Below are 17315 nucleotides of genomic sequence, written 5' to 3'. Positions count from 1 at the left end.
ATAAAGTTAATTGTCTAGTTCAGGGGTTGGCAGCCTTTCAGAAGTGCTGTGCCGAGTCTTCATTTATTCACTCTAATTTAAGGTTCCACTTCCAGTAATACATTTTAACATTTTTAGAAAGTCTCTTTCTATAAGTCTATAATATATAACTAAACTATTGTTGTATGTAAACAAGGTTTTCAAAATATTTAAGAAGCTTCATTTAAAATTAAATTAAAATGCAGAGTCCCCTGGACCGCGTGCCATAGGTTGCCTACCCCTAGTCTAGTTAGTGACAAGTCATTTTACAGATAGGGAAGCTGGACACACACTTCCTGATTTGCCATGAACATAGCAGGTGCAAAAGAATGCAGGAGTTGACACTCCAATGCAGGGTTCTTCGCGTTCAAATAGTCCCTTCCCCTTTCCAAAAAAAACCCAGGATGGTATATTTTCATGTGATTTTTTTCCTTCCTTTTCAGCTACGGGAACTGGTCAGCATGTGCATATACCCTGATCCAGATCAGAGACCTGACGTTGGTTATGTGCACCAAATAGCAAAACAGATGCATGTCTGGACCTCCAGCACTTGAATCATCTGCAGACGGTCTAAGAAAAGCCATCACAGCTCAGTCTTACTTGAATTTTTATTTCTCAGATGAAACCGACCGGTGCCTAGTCAAACTCAAGTGAGAGAGTTGAGCACTCCTAGCAAGATGCTCCATTATTTCTGCAGGTTATTGACAAGGACTCTTACCAGCTGGTCATGCTTTAAAGTGAAGATTCTATGAGGTATTGCAAGCATTTTTTTTAAAAAGCCAATAACATGTTACAGATGTAGATCATATAAGGGTCCTTTCTTAAAACTGTTGTGTGTAATCTAGAATAGATTATATTAACAGGGGTGTCTCATTGAGCCTTTGGCACACCCCTTTATCTTAACTGTAATGTGAAATATTGAAATAATTCCTTCAGTGAAATCACTTTATACTAATGTAAGAATTGCAGTAGATTTTGTGTAGTTCGTATAACTGCTACTTTGCCTCTTCTGCACATGGTTAATAGCAATTTCAGTTTTTAGTTCATATATTTTTAAAGCATTCAGCGATGTGTTTTATCCCCTCCTTTGCAAAAATAGGAAGGGGGGACACTTGTTTGAAGTTTTTTTTATCTGAAAATTTAGAGTGAATATTTTGCTGATGCATTTATCTGTTAACTTGGTTATAGACAATGAGGTGAGTCTAGCATATACCTGAAAAGTATTGCTTCTACAAGCAATGTATCTTTATAAATGTATTTTCCCCTTTGGCATTCATCTTGTTAGGCTGAAAGTCTATTATAAAACCAGTGTTACTCTAAGCCAATTCTATTTTGGGGAAGATACTTTTATCAAATCCAATGGTACTTTAGCCATTCATAAATAAAATGTAAGGAAAGCAGTGTTTTAAAACCTTTCAACCATCGTAACGATATTATTTACATTTAGCATGAAAGACCAGTGCTTTGTGTAATTTTAAATAAGGTTCAGCCCATACCTATTTAACTGTGAAAGCTAATTTATAAAATGTGAATTTTTATAAGAAACTCAAGATGATCTGAAGGGGACATCTTGTTTAAAAGACTAACTTTTTTTAAAGACCTAAAAATTTTCAGTCAACTAAATTCATTCATTGAATCAATGATTCGTTTGATTAGTGACAATGAAAAGTATTCACTGCTTTAGAAACCAAACTTGCGGATTCACGTTCAAGTGTTTCCATTTCACCTAACTGTGCAGGGGAACTGTTGCAGTTAACAGTCTCCACGGACAACATCCAGGGGAACTAAACTTGTACTGTTAAGTGTTTCTTCTGTGTGAGGTAGAGTCCATTGCTATAATGTATGTTTGTGGGTGGCAGTTGTTCGTGTTTAAATACAGCCTGTGACACCTTACTCTTTAAAAAAATTTTTTTTTAAAGGCCTTAGTCTCTTGGAAATAAAATTAGGGTAAGAGGGTTAAATACATGTATATGCTTTGAATGGATTTTTTAAACCTAATTCTCACTACTTAAAGGAAAACTGTAGTGCCCACTTAAACTCCTTTCAACTGAATTTCAAAGTATTCAGCTAAGGTGTTAAACCTAAAGCTATTCATTGCTGTGAATGATGCTGGTATCACTTAGATGTAAGATGCCATTTTACTGATACTTCCTGTTTGGAAGTACAGGATATTCAACTCGGCATGAGAAAGGCCAGAATGTTTCCTCCATTCCCAATGCTAACATGTTCAGAAATGATCAAGAAGCCAGATTTTTATTATATTTAAATATAATAAAGATTGTCACCTTTGTACTGCAGGTTTACTTTAAACTATAGTGGCAACTACACATTCACAGACATGGTTGTGCAATGCCTCTGTTGGTGTAATGTAGAATAAAAGTTCTTTGACTGTCAAGAAGGCTCAAATTACTTGAGTTTTGATAAGTCTGGTCACTTCCTTCCTACATAAGATCTATTAGTGCTTATAAGTAAATGTATTTTAAAAGGTAAATTTTTGCAACTGTGCATTTTTAGATAAATAAAAACATGATTTACAAAATAAACAACTTCCTTTGTAAAAAAAACTATCTTTGAGTTCAGTGTTAAGGAACACAATGTTTTGTTGCAAAATGACTGAGTCCAAGTCTAAGTGTTTAGATCCCCCAAAATCAGTTTCCTTACAAGTTTGATGTACAAGTTTGATGTACAGAGTGAAATAGACTAAATCTCAGTTCTGCTGACAAATTCTGCCTTCTAAAAACAATGTTTAACCACTTTGCGGTTGTACAGATTACAGGCTATCCTGACTCTTCGGTAATGGGCTAATTTTGGGGGGAATACAATGTATAGCGGCGTTTTCTGTGTTAAAACAGGACAGAGAGAAGCCCCTGAACTTTGGGTAGTCAAAATAGTGGTGGCAGGTTTCTCTGCTAGTCCTAAGTACAGGTAGCAGCTGATTAATGACAATGGCGATATCCACTCAAGAGGGAATGGCCCAACTAGCTGAACATGTACTTCAGACCTCTGTGAACTGTGACTCACTCAGAGCTTACAACATGTCTGACTGTTCAGAGAAAGATCACAATGAGATGGTAAGGAATGGTAAATCAGCCAATCAACACAGAAAACCAGAAAAACTCAACAAATTGGTCAGAACCCATTTATTTACTATAAACTGAGGTTTATAAACCAGACATGGTTAACATGTAGTGTCACTAGAGTTCAGCCTAATTCTTCAGGAAGTGTCCATTGTTTGTACGGTTTCATCCACCACTTCAAGTTCCAGGAGAGCTACATTTTCTGTGAGAACAGCTGTAGTTCCTTTTTCACACCTGTACTTACCATACCTGTTGAAAAGACAATCAGTGAAAGTTACAGAGCAGCTCCCCAACATAAGAGAATTTTCCTAGGGTTGAATCCAAACAATGTTTCGAAAGACAGCTTCTTGGATGTTCACTTTAAGGAACAGATGAATGATGAGTTACAGGAATTCTCTCCTGGACTTAGGATGAGACACTGAGCTGGAACTTGTTCATATAACAGATGAGCTGTGCAGCTCATACTATGCAAGTAGAACTACTCCGAATACGTTCGCCCGATCAGCACTGTGCCTTTCCCTATTGTTCGTTTTAAAGAAAGATGAATTTTTATTTCCATTCCACTATTTCTGCAATGGTATGTAAGATTGCACAACCACATTACACCTTGTGTAAATATACACATTGCAAAATCTTTCAACTGCCTGCAGGGGCTGTGACTCACTGATTAGGCAATGCAGTGTGCTGGGGTGACTGCTGCATGGTTAGCAGTTAAATTTCAGCTTGCCTCTTACTCAACTAACTGCACACACATTTGCTTACTTCGGAATTTCACCACCTCTGTGCCTTGAGTATTCCTAAAAGGTTTGTCACTTCTCGGAAGCTAATCATGAAAACTGCACTGCAGAATACTACTTAAGGTACAGTGGCTGTACTTAACTAATTTCTTGGACATTTAAGTTCAGAGAATTCAAAATGCATCAGCTTTGGCTTTGAAGGAAGAAAGAGCAACAGCATAAAATGGCTTGTTTTACACACAATGTGGTGAAAGGAGGGCTAAGGGGGATCTCTTTTGCTGTGGCCTGTCAAACCAGGGAGCTGGAGACCATTAATAGCACCAAGTTCTAGGTGGTGAAAAGGTTGAGAGGGACATTCTAGGGGAAAGGAGCATTGCTGAAAACCTGCAACATTTGTTCCCCTAAATTCCTTATCTTATTTCCCTGTAGTGAAGATTTTTGGTTGGGCTAAAGTTAACCACAGAACAATTGACTGTCCCTCCCGCAATGATTAACAAAAAAAACCTCTACAAACTTTTAAAGGAAATGCTAGTGATCCAGAGAGTGGGTTTAAAATCAGCAACCCCATGCACAGTGTGTTCTCCAAACATGGGTGAAGCCCTTCCTCTCTCTGAGAGCAGGAGCTAATGGTGGTAGACACTGAAAAAGCAATATCAAAATATACTGGGAAGGGTCTGACTGGACAGAGTGGACAATATGCAGCTTCAGAAATACTAACCTTTCGCCTTTTTTGTTGGCCACATCATAAGGTCGGAGAAAATCCAACTTGTTTTTGCTTATAACACAGAGATCTATGTTACTGCCGGAGCCCAGATCATTGAATATGCCAGCTGAGATGGCATCTCTCACAAGCTGTTTGGCTTCCTCTTCCTGGGGGAGGGGGGAATAAAATAAAGCTTGTCTAGTTTACTACCTCCTGTAAAGGTGCAGCACATTGTGGTTAGAAAAGTTCTTAAATTGTCATTGTGTACATTAGATTAGTAGTTTTCCCCTTTATTTAAATACAAAGAGCAAAATTATTAATGATCCAATTAAGGGGCTACTTTCTAGAGGTTACTGAAGTGTGATTCAAGAGGATCACTTGCCCTGTGAACTGAGACAGTACTGTCAGATGGAGATGTACATTTCTGTACATGCCCTAAGTTGTCTCAGAAGGATAAAGGTAGAAACACGGGCGTCCTCTTTATAATACAGTATTGTGAACCTGACCAATGGTCAGCTCTCCCCAGCTTTCCTATCATGAGCCCCATCACTGGTACATGTCAAACTGATTATAATGTAGATGTCAGGGTGAACACATTTTAGAAACGAAAAACCTTAAACTATGAAGGGGAGAAACCGATGTTCATAATGATTTAGTATCTTCCAGACCTTAAATACATACATGTACAGCAATCTATAATGCAAGTTTCCCTGTAATGCCCTGTGTAAAACACTTGCATACAAATTGCATACTCATTTAGTTAAAGACTACCTTGAGTAGAGACTATTTAATCATCCTTTATCGTAAGAAAATGATTTGTATGTTTTGCAACACAGCCAACTTGGATTGCAAAATTTATTCTGCTCATCTGAATAGCTGCATTACCGGGGAGCTTTGATCTGCATTGCATCATAGCTAGCTAATGTTTTCAGATGCCAGTATAGTGCACAGGAAAAGGGTATTAAAAAAAACATTGATAAACACAGAATTTGATAATATAAAATTTTATAGCGGGAATGGGAGTATGGCCACTTTTCTGTAAATCGAAGTAAAGTGTGTGTGTTTGTAAATACTGATTGTTACAATGTTTTAATTTAAATGGACTATAACTACTAATATGAAATGAATGTGGACTACATTTATACTTTTATCAGTAGTACAGACTTGACTGTGCAGTTTCATTAACTAGTTCAGAGTTAATGAAGCAGCAAACTTCTACTCGTCTCTAGCCTTGGATATTCTAGGAAAGGAAAGATGCTGCTTGTCTCAAGTTGGGGAAAACCACCTCATATCTAAAGAAAATTCCTATGGTGGCTAAAATTATGCACTACTTTTTTTAGTCCTGCATAAGTTTACAAATGTGTATTTGAGATACAAACATACCCCTTTGCACAGGATTTCTAATGCTCAAAGAGTTTTATTCTTTAAAGCATGACTATGTTCTTGAAATGCACACCATACAGACACCTGCCTTATACAGTTTCTCAGAGGAAATTTGAATTGTTCTGTATTTAATGGAAATTATCTAAATTACCTTTCAGAGAGACTGCAATAAATTCCATGCATCAGCCCAATGTTTGCCCAGTGTTCTAAGCAAGCCAACCTCCCCCACGAGCACATTACAATAAAATCTATTTAATTGTATACACAACTACAACAAAACCCTTCATTGAATAACTGTGGTATAACTGGCCTCAAACTATGCATTCTGTACAGCAAGTTACAGCCTGAAAAGATTCGCATAATTGTAGCATCTCTGTCGCAGAAAGGGAAAGCCTATTACAGCTACATTAGCTCCCTCTACAGATTCAGCAAGGGAAAGAATGAGGTTTCATTTCAAATACAAACTCCTAACTGACAATCCCTGAGGAGCTTCAGGGATGTTGCAAACAATTTTGGAAGCCATTAGGTATTGTGAGACAAAAGGAGAATCTGCAACTTCACATTGTAGCTGAACATACGGCATTAAAATTGTATTGATGTGACAAAGGTTATATTACTGGTAGAGTGGTTCATCAGCATGTTTCACATACATCCAGCGAGATCTGGAAAAGGCTCACAGTTGGAAAAAACGCAATCCCTAGCTGAAATTTAACAGATGTCTCATGGCTCACCTTCTCTGCCATTCATGATCACAAAACATCCCTGTAGTAACTACAGCAATTACTTTCAAAGATAATAGTAGGAACACTATATATAATGTTTCCTTATTCCAACCTGTTAGATCAGATTTAACAAGCCAGCCCCCATCAAATCACAACTTAGGACCCACTGTTCCCTCATGCTTCGGGGGGAGGGGAGAAGAAGTGGACTAAATATTCCCCCCCCTCCAACACAAACACCCCGCATAACACCACAAGCAGCTGTTGTACTAATGCTCATTTATTTAGGGAAAGCCACATATAAATGTTAAATCCATGAATCACGACCCTGGGAACAAAAAAAGAGCAACTGATTGGCTTTATAGTCAAAGAGATTAAAAAGAACTCACAAAAAAAGATTTAGATACGATTCAAAGACTGACCATGGTCTCTGAAAGACCAAATGGTCCTCAGAAATTAGACAATCACTGAAGCCACTTCTAAAAGATGTTCCCTCATTTGGGCTGACTTTAAAATTGATTTAAAATTTTTTTGTTTTTGTTTTGTTCCCTTTCAGGCCTGGTCTCCTCTAATAACTCTAATCTGTAACTGGAAAGATTAAGCCACTCCAGACACTGTTGGGATGAGATGATGGAGCCTGGTTTTTGTTTAAAAATACCTGGAGGCTGGCTTGTCTATTATTGCTTGGTCGCTGACCCTTGGAAATTGTTCACTCCCCCCTCATCCTCAGAAGTCACTCCTGGGGAGAGGAGAAGAGTTTGCAAGTGTCACCTAGGCAGCAAAAATTCATCTGACCATTGATAATCAGCTGGTAATGGATAGGTTTCTTGCCCAATACCAACTGTGGCATAAATTCAATGCTACTTGGTACAAGTGGGCTGGATACACCAGTGTATTAAAAAAAACAAAACCACCCAGATACGAAAATGCCCACTCATGAGAAAATGAGGCAAAACATGGATTTTTAGGTATTAAACACAAACAATTTCATCTCCTGCAGCAATATATTAAACCTTAAGACAGTGGTTCCCAAACTTTAACAATCTGTAAACCCCTGTCACTAAAAGGTCAAGTCTCACAACCCCCTCCTAAAAATGAGCATTTTCAGGGATTTTCTCCTATACCTGAGTCTAAGTTATAAAAGCAGTGCTCTTGGAAATAGAAAATTTGTTTTTAGGATTGCTTATTACATACTGTTAATAAAACAGCAACACTCTTCCAAGATCTCTCTTTCATAGCTTGTATCACTTTGAATAAACCTGTTATAAGCCAAAGCTCCTAGGTTTCATCAAGGAGTATCAGATGTGAAACAGCATGAAGGTATTTAAGAAGCCAACTCAAAGAGTTCCTCCTGCACAAGCATTCAGGTCTTGAGCAGTCCAGGCAAACAACACGTTACAACAAAGCTTAACTTCTGCATAATAATTTTAGAAGCAATACTAGCTGCCTATTTAATTTTAAAAACAGCAAAAAGTATCTACCTCCTTTTCCATTTCTTATAAGGAGTCTTGAAGTGTAAATCTCCTCAGTGTGACGGATCTGGGTGCTTTGAGAGGCTTAGCTCATGGAAGTCCAGGGGCTCTGGGCTGCCCGGGCCCCTAGGGACAGCTCTGTCCACCATTAGGGCATTTTTTTCCTGAGAACCCCCTTTAACAGTTCACAAACCCAGTCTGGGAACCACTGCCTTAAGGAAACAAAAGACAAAAGTACTATCTTCTCAATGGTCAAACGCTTATATGAATACATTATGTAAATTTATACTTATCAAGGGGAAAACATTACTTACGATCCAGTCTACTCTCTCAGAACTTTTACTTAAGTCAAGTGCTGGTGCTAGGATTAACTTCAACTGGACTTTTGTCTGAGTAGCACTGCAGGATTGAGCTCTTTGGTGTGTAAATCTCACTTTCTGAAGCTGCTATAATTACACATCCAAGTATACCATTATAACCCCCACTTTTATAATTTACTTCCAATGCATAAGATCAAGGAACATTTTTTAAAATGTTTATTCTCTGACTTGAACATACATAACATGTTAATTCAGACTGAAATTTAAGAAAGCAATACTAAAAACCAGGACTCTAATACATGTATAAGAAATTCCGAGTCCCCGTTTTATCCTTCACTCACCAAGGTGGTGTTTACTTATTGCAAACATGTCCAACCCTATGGCAACGTCGAGTTAAACATGATGTACAACCAAGGCACAATGGAGCAACTGAAATCTGAGTCTCCAAAGTTACCAGTTTTATCCAAGCTCTTAATAGTTTGTGTAGCAGTTTGAATATCTGACTTGCCATCATCAGACATCGGGAATGAATTGGCAAATTAGCTTTCAAAGCTGCTTTTGGTAAATGCAGCTCTGCTCACTTCATGTAAAGCCTTTAAACTTTTTTTTTTTTTTTTTAATCTTGCCACAGGAAATAATGATCCTTAGGGTGTGTGCGCTTGTCCTAGAATGTTTTCAGATTCAAGCAGCAGCTGCAGAAGTACCAATACTCAAGTGCAGCTGAAGAGGATCCCCACAGTAGCTCAGCCACAATCATGTCTGTACCCAAGGCAGACGTTACATTCTCCAGCGACCCTCCATACAAGAGGTTGTTATTAGCAGTATTCATATTCTCACAGCTTAATTATGACATTGACCAAGAGGTCTGTACTCAGCCACAGAAACAGTGCGCTTTCTTACCTCACTCCCATTTTATCAGACAATCTTTTCAAATATATTCAACTGCACTTTGTGCAGATTCACTCAGGGGAACAAAACAGCAAAACCACATAAAAAAATTTCTGCCCATCACTTCAGGGTTTTGGGATAGTGAATGAGGGTTTTTCTTCATTTGGAAAAAGAATCATTTCATTAATTAGAATCTAGCATGACAGGAACATTTTAGTACTGTTTATGGAAATAAAATTACACTTTTTTGGTTACTTGGCCGTTTACCACTATTTTACATGAATCCTTTTGTACAAGTTTTAAACAAACTCAAATGCAATTTAAACTAAGGAATACATTACAGGCCACAGGTTAAGGATAATGTAGCCACTTTAGTTCTCTTTTGCAACAGATGAGGCCTTTTCTATTTGAACGTAAAAACAACTGTGCTCAGCTTTAAATCTTCCTTCAGAGTCACCTCAGTCTTCTGGATTAAAATGCACGTGTGTTACTCTGTTAACAAAATATTCTTAAACCCAAAGTAACTGATAGACCAAAACAGTCTATATGGTAGATGCCTGTTATAATTAAGATCCTCTCAGAATATTAAATACTACAGGACAATCATTTGAAATAGTTCAGCCTATTTAATTAAATCTAAGGCATGTAATTAAACAGCATCCAAATGTGACAAATACCTTTCTCAGACTTTCATAAATTAAAAAGATGACCAAAATGCCCTTGTAAAAACTGGTTTAAAAAAGCCTGTTCCTGTGTAGGGACCATGCATACAAAGGAGTGAGATTTTATGGTCAGAAAATAGGGGGTTATAATGTAAGTGCTGACACAGTCTTAACTACAGTGGCATGAATGAGTCACTGTAATAATTAATCTGAAAAACCCCTAAAAGTTCAGAGTATATAAAAGGAGCACTTCCTACTTTATGGTTGGAAAGACCAAGCTAACTGGGAATATCATTCTCCCGGGTCTACACTGCTTCTTAAATGAGATTACAGTAAGAGTGATGCACTGTAATACAAGTCAGCTGTGACAGCAGCACTTTATAGAGCTATCTGTTTGTCTCCATCACTACATCACACAATGTGTCCCAGGACTCCAATGTGCAACTCCATTTACCACTGCATGACAAATGGGCAGCACTTGTAAAAGGCACAAAGAGGTCCAGCTCAGCCATGTAATGGTCACCACAGCTGTACCATGGTGCTTGAAGGGAACAAAACAGACCCCCAAGTTCATTAAACTGACCAGTAATGGATCTTTCAAAACGTGCCTTAGGAATACTACAGTAAAGGCTAAAATAAATAACTCAGCATGGGAGGCTAATCTAAAATGGTGTTTGATAAATTATTTATAACGTAGACGATTGTCTGCATTTAATATTGGAGCTACTAGTAGCATCTTTAAAAGATGATTTATGTGTTGTAATGCCATTAAACTTTATATTGGCCCACTGCTAGCTATAAAGTCTGCTGAGATTTAGAGAATGAGTTTTAAACTGTCACTACAACATCATAGTAGATGGAGACTGTATTAAATCTTTACTTTAAACCTGCTATCTGGAGAGTTGCATTTTGTAGACACTCAAAAACTGATAGATTACCTCTCTACATCTGCTATGGTGCAAGTCCCAAATAGCAAGGATAAGGAACTTTTCCATATTATTCTTTTATATGGCTTGAATCGAATTTCTCTTCGCACTTAAATGATTTTCAGATTTTGAATACAACCTTTTCTATGGAGCATGTTGGTTATGTCTACATCCAATTAATCCTATTTTTTGCTAAAAGCTTTTAAGAAGAATTATGTCTACTGATGTCTCAAACAAATACAACCGTTGCAGCTGTTTAGAGAATATTATTTCCCTGATGTTTTGGGAACCTGACAAGCAATTCATACAGGAGACTTCTTTTTTTTCTCCAACAAATTTATATATTGTACAGAGGTTTTTTTTTAATTAGTTATTTAGATCACCACCAAACAGGAATGAATTAATATTAGTAGATAACCAGCAATATCCTATTTTGATATTTAGCATATATGTAAATAAGTAAAATGCTCTAACAAGTTTAGTGTTTTATCACAAATCTGAAGGATCAGCATGCAGTACATTTATACTGGGTAGAAGAATTTTTGAAAATATCATGGTGATACTTCTGCCCTGGGATGAAATTTGTTCCATGTCCTTCCTGTACTGAAAAAGTAAAATATACAAACTACTTTAAGTGAGAATCTGAGGAGCGAGGAAGAGTATTGGGAGCCCAAGGACAGAGACATAGTAAAAAATCTATAAAGAAGGCCTGGGGGTTAGGAAAACAATACCTCTTGAAGGACATAAGTGCCTACAGAAGAATAATTAGCCTTTGGAAGTGTAATCAGCAGACTGCTGTATGTGAAAGTGTGGCTATGCCCGTCTGCTGGGAGAAATTGTGTTGGAGATCGATAGGTGACTGGAAGCAACATTAAAATCTTTTGGGAAAGTCCAAGGAGACAGTGGAACCTAGATGACAGCTCTGATGCAAAGCATTTGTATTAGTTTTTTTAAAGAGAGGGTTCAGAGCCAACCATTTAGTCTGGAACGAATCTGTTTGGCTACATTTTTAAAATGAACTGAGGGGGGAGGCACTGGGGTAGCCAACCTTCATAGTTCAGATGGTTTGAAAGTCCGAATCACCGAGCTTCTTATCTGAGAGAGTTTAGTTAATGAATGTCATAGGCAGATGAATGCTATACAACATAGAAAAATACTGTTACAGAGTTATCATACTGGATCTCCAAATCAAAAGCCTGTGCTTTGTTTTCATCTCACTTTGTTTAGGTGAAGTGAGTGACCACTTGGGAATTGTTAAGTTTAATTGAGCTGCACCTGGTGCTGACTGTGGGGAGTTACTGACATTGCCTTCACATCATGTTTTGTTGCCTTTTCTTTCCCCACCAGCTTTTGTACATGCTCTAAAGGGTCACGGAGGAGTTGCTAGGGGCAGGGAGTGGCGAGAAATCCTGTAGTTTCAACAGTGCAAGATGGGGCTATTGCTGAATAAGCACATCTGGAGCATGTGGGAGTGGAAGTGGGGCTTGTTGAACACTGAAAAAAACCAGCTCACCTTAGCACACAACTGATCACAGTCTGAAATGTCTAAGAGAACCATAGGTTCAAAGGGGCGTCATCAAGTGTAGAGGGATTCTGGAGACCAGACTCTAGGAGGTTAAGTTGCAGCTAAGAAATTAACAAAAGTAAAAAAGCAGAAGGCAAAGAGGATGTTAATTCTGTGACAGCACTAGGATGACGAGGGGAGTAAGGGGTTGGACCATAAAGTGAGACAACATCCAGATATTCTGGAATACATCACTCTCACTGGAAATGAACGAGAAGAGGGACACAGTAAACAGCTCCGCTTGTCATGATTAGTCTAACGCCACAAAGATGGGCACGGGAGGAATGACAGAGCACAGAGGGGAAGTGGCATTTCTTTGAAGAGAATTACTGTATATTTAATGTGAAAAAATACTGCACTCAAATCTGCTAGATTGGTTTAAAGCCAGAGCATATTAAAGCAACTGTTAAAGTTAGCATTAAAAGAGCAGCTGAAATAATTACAAAAAGCACATAGTAAAAAGGAAAAGCAGCAGTGAAGAAAAGGTGGTCAACGAAGATCACCATGAGATCTCTCACTGCAAGATTAGTTTGTGGACATGGGGAAAAACAAAGATTTAACGTATTTTCTGCTTCTGTATTCAAAATGGTGCTTAGATGGGGCAGACAAGTGCCAGAAACAGTCATTAGTTTGCTAGAGTGTACAGAAGACAGACTGAAGGACATAAGGGTAATGCCAGAATAGATTATCAAGAAACTAGGACAGGTGAAAAAATATATATCTCGGAGTTCAACTACTACTGTAACTCTGTAGTTGTATAATTCAAAGATAGGGGTGTTCCCTACCACTGAGCTGAATTTCTCCCATACAGAATTCTGGAACTTTGTGATACTCAAGGCATACGTTTTTCTTAGGGCAAGGGTTCTCTGAATCCACACAAAGGTTTTACTTAGCTGTAGTAGATAGACTTTAAAAAGTGTAGGACATAAAGAAACCTACGAACACTCCAGCTGATGGGAGAATAATGGTGAATGAAGAGATCAAACTAAGAACTAACATTTTTAATATTTTGGATCAAGCTAATGCAACTATTGCTTTATTTTCCAATTCAGCTTGCAGCCTTTAATTAGGAACAAATTTGAAAAACTCCAAATTCTGAAGCATTACCACTTACATTGAAACTCCTTCCTACAAATTTGTGTATCTTGTACACATACCTCAAATTGAGAGATTTTCATAGTTTGTTCAACATTTTGAGTATAAGAAGCTCAAAAAATGGTAATTATTAGACTTGGATCCCTTGGCAAATTACAACTTATTGGAACTCTGGGTCACATTCATATCTGGAATGATACACTTGTTATAAAATAAAAGCTATCCTAGTTTTTCTGCAAGCTTTTAAAATAGGATTATTCTTGTCGTTTTTAGGGTTACTTTTTTTTTTTTTTTTTTTTTAACAACTTATGTTGCTGTTTTTGAGCCTAGTGCTAGCCAGCACTAACACTTATCTCTCTGCCCTAAGAAGATTAACACAGTCATTGCTGCTGCTTGATGTGGCTACTATCACCCATATCGTAAGTCACCACTATGACACACCAATTAACTTAGCTATCCAAACACCTTTAAAAAGGGACACTGGAAAATGCCTTCCAATTTGGTGTGGCTCACTTGGAAATCTCTTGGATCCAAATTCTACAGTATCTACTATAGAATTTATGCCACTGTCATCGTGGTGATATATTAACAGAGAAGTCATTTCATCCACCACCAAAGTGTACCTTCTTCTGGAGTGAACATAGCATCTGTTTAAAAGGAACAGTACACTACAGCAACGAGGAATGACATCCTATTGAAACTACAGGGCAAATATGGAGTAGACAGTAACTAATTACCCAAACTGGATCTGATCAGGGCATTGAGGCTAGTAGTCCTGTGAACACAGCAGTTTAACCTTTAATATTAATGTCTTTGATTTTGTACATTTAAAAAGATTTTGTATGATGTGTGTTTGTATTATCTTGTACGTTATATATATCATGTAAATAAAATTTAAATATTTATACTATTTTAAACTTACCATTTTCTACTGAGATCTTTTCTTCAACAAAATACACTTCTCAAAGTCCTTACTCTTCTTTGTAATTACAGTATTTTCGTGTTTCATTGGTGCAAGCTCAAAGCCCAGACTCATCTCTACCTCCCCTGTCTGATATTGTACACCACACAAGTATAATAAACCATGTTAATATTTCATACCAGCGTGAAATATGCTGGAGTATCAATTCAACATCTGCTGTCTTTAGGGTACTGGAGTCCCGCAGAGACACTTTCAATTTGTAATTGAGTTCTATACTGAATTAATCAGCAGTTTATCTTTTTTAGTAAAATAATGTCTTCCCCACTAACCTGGATTTACATTAACGATTTATGCCAAATTACCTGCCAAAACAAAAACTTATATGATTCCAAGATACTATTCAGTAACATTGGTTCCTATATTTCATTCCTTACATGAAGAGTAGTACAATACATTGTTCCAGTGGTATGAAATCTTAAATTACAAGCCTCATCTTGAGTCTGTAGGTTTTCTGGCTGCTTCTGTCATCTCAACAACTGTGAATTAACATGAGAACAGATTTAATCCATCACTTGTGATGTTCTGATATTCAGAGTTTTTAAAGGAATAGATTCTCAGAGTGAAATGGACTTGTTCAGCAGTAAAAGAGCTTGATAATTCTACCACACTAAAGACTTTAGTTTGATAATCTGAAATCCTCAATCTGCCACCCTTTAGTGACATGTTGGATCTTAACTATAGGGGAGCAGAGAGAAAGGCAAAGCAAGCACAGGAGTCATTTTAAGTAACCATATGCCATTACACCCCGTAGGAACCAAGTCCAGCAAGGACACCTCTGCCTCAGGTGAAGCACTCCATGCTCATCTCACTATCACCAAAAATGTGAAGAATGAGAGTGAAGAAAGATAAACATTTTATTTTAAACAGAAAGTCCTAGGCCCTCTTGTAACCCTTTTTCTCTTAAGTTTACCCAAATGCTTTATAAACCTTGTAAGTATTCACTCACTGGAAGGGCGTCTCCTCAGCCTAGTCTAAATTCTGCTCTGACCTTATTCCAATTCAATGTTCTTTGCTCATACGGAAATTACACTCTGCCTTCAAGATTCTCACTGCAGGGGCAACACTAAGGCATTGTACTATGTGAAATATTTCTCAGTACATTTCCCCTGTTCCACAGTTACAGGAAACATACAAACTAAAACAATTTAGACTGGAACATCTGCTCCTGAGAATGCATCAAAAAATAATTACCTGCCCTACATCTATCCTATGTGTTGTAAAATGTTCTCTAACATTCAGCACAGTTTGTGAATAGCTTGTCTACATTACTGTGCACAAACTTTGTGTTACCTCTGCAAAGGTAAGGAAATTGTTTCCTTTGCCATACAGCCGGGTCCAATTTAAAGTAAAGAATGGATGAACTTAGACAAGATTCTTGTATCTGGAAATAGTCAGTATATAGAACAAAGAAGTGTTTTGGGTATCAGTGGTAACTCCAAAGAAAGTCACCCTTAGGCGGTTTTATCATCTGACTTCTGTTTAGAAACTGTGCTTTGATATATGAAAAGAGCATATATTAAGAACTCCTCTCCAGTAATCCCAGCCATTTACGAGCATATCTCGCTGCCAAGTAGTAGGATACATTTAAAATTAACTTAATATTTCCAGTTTTTCGTAAGTTCCATAATGGAAATCAATTCTTCATGACAGTCCATGCAAGGAGTTAAGAACAGAACCTGTCCAATATGTCAAACAGGAATTGAGTTAACACGTTTAAATAATTTTAGTTTAAAGGTAAGAAACAGCATGACATAACTCCTGAAAATAAAGGTCTGTCTGCACTAATACCTGACACCAGTCTGTGCAGAGATACACAGCTCCAAAGGATGGAGTAGTACAGTCACATAAAGGAAATCCAAATCTGTACTACCATGAGCTCTAGCAATAAGAGGCAGTAAAGATATTTACTAACAGCCTCATCTCTTGTCACTATGTAATGAAATAAACAGGTCCACAGGGCACACATTTTAAGCACTTCTTTTTGTGCAGGGGGTCGGATTTTTAATTTTGTTCTGTTTTGTTTACTTAAGCTCTGTTTGACACCAACAGGAATTCAAGTATCTCAGGCAGGCTCTTCAGCTTAACTCTGATAGTCTTGCTTGATCTCTATTGTCTGCTGTCTGAGTGCAGCCAAGAAATTTCCCAGCAAGTGGTCACCTTCCCATGGAGTCATTAAACCTCTGAATTTCAGCTGGTGGGATTAGCCCACAGACTTCCACACCTGAGCCCTATGGCAGGGACAGACATTTTGATCAACCATCACTAATGAATACAAAATCCATATGCAGCTTGTCACCGCTCCTGAGCATCGAGTCACACAGATGCAATCTAAATAAGACTGATGAGACTACTACTGTTGATGATTAGAATTTCGACAGTCAAAAAAAGCCCAGTATGATTGTCAGTAGTTAGTAAAAACAAATATTCAGCTACATATTGCTACACCCATGTTTTCCCACTGTCCCCCAAAGAACTTATGAAATATTTTAATGTTTAATGGAAGAATATGGCATGCTTTCACAACGGTGCGGAACTATGCCTTTTAAGTATTTTCATTTAAATAGAAATAAATTGCAGTAAAGCCCTCCTTCTAAGAATATCAATGACTTTACATAAGCCCATTAAGACTCATCTTCCTTTGAGGAAGATAATATCCCCTTCTTACAGATTGGGAAACTGATGCACAGAGCCATGGGCTTCCAGGTGTTTCAGTGATCAACAGCAGAGCCAGAAATAGCACCAAGGTCTCCTGTGGATTAACCAACAGTC

At 37.7% G+C, this 17315-nt stretch overlaps 2 protein-coding genes across 4 annotated transcripts in view; one reads left to right on the top strand and one right to left on the bottom strand.

The window, feature by feature from the left end:
* NEK6 (NIMA related kinase 6) overlaps positions 1-2279 on the top strand; it is an 83218-nt gene extending 80939 nt beyond the window's left edge. For both annotated transcript variants that reach the window (XM_050926274.1, XM_050926273.1), the window contains exon 10: positions 462-2279. In XM_050926274.1, the coding sequence (XP_050782231.1) occupies positions 462-572 (111 nt within the window). In that variant the 3' untranslated portion in view covers positions 573-2279. The remainder of the gene's footprint in view (positions 1-461) is intronic.
* The window catches only part of PSMB7 (proteasome 20S subunit beta 7), a 563007-nt gene that overhangs the window by 522759 nt on the left and 22933 nt on the right, over positions 1-17315 (bottom strand). The window contains exons 7-8 of one of the 2 annotated variants that reach the window (XM_050926275.1): positions 4551-4702; positions 3144-3344 (exon numbers count right to left, since the gene is read on the bottom strand). The exons of the other annotated variant lie outside the window; for it this stretch is intronic. Of the exons in view, the coding sequence (XP_050782232.1) occupies positions 3233-3344; positions 4551-4702 (264 nt within the window). The 3' untranslated portion in view covers positions 3144-3232. Of the gene's footprint in view, positions 1-3143; positions 3345-4550; positions 4703-17315 lie in introns of those variants that run through there. 2 annotated transcript variants of the gene reach the window in all.

Source organism: Gopherus flavomarginatus, chromosome 17, assembly GCF_025201925.1.
Source record: "Gopherus flavomarginatus isolate rGopFla2 chromosome 17, rGopFla2.mat.asm, whole genome shotgun sequence".
Lineage (NCBI taxonomy): Eukaryota > Metazoa > Chordata > Testudines > Testudinidae > Gopherus > Gopherus flavomarginatus.
Note: the sequence above shows the minus strand (reverse complement) of the source record. Positions and strands in the feature narration are given on the sequence as shown.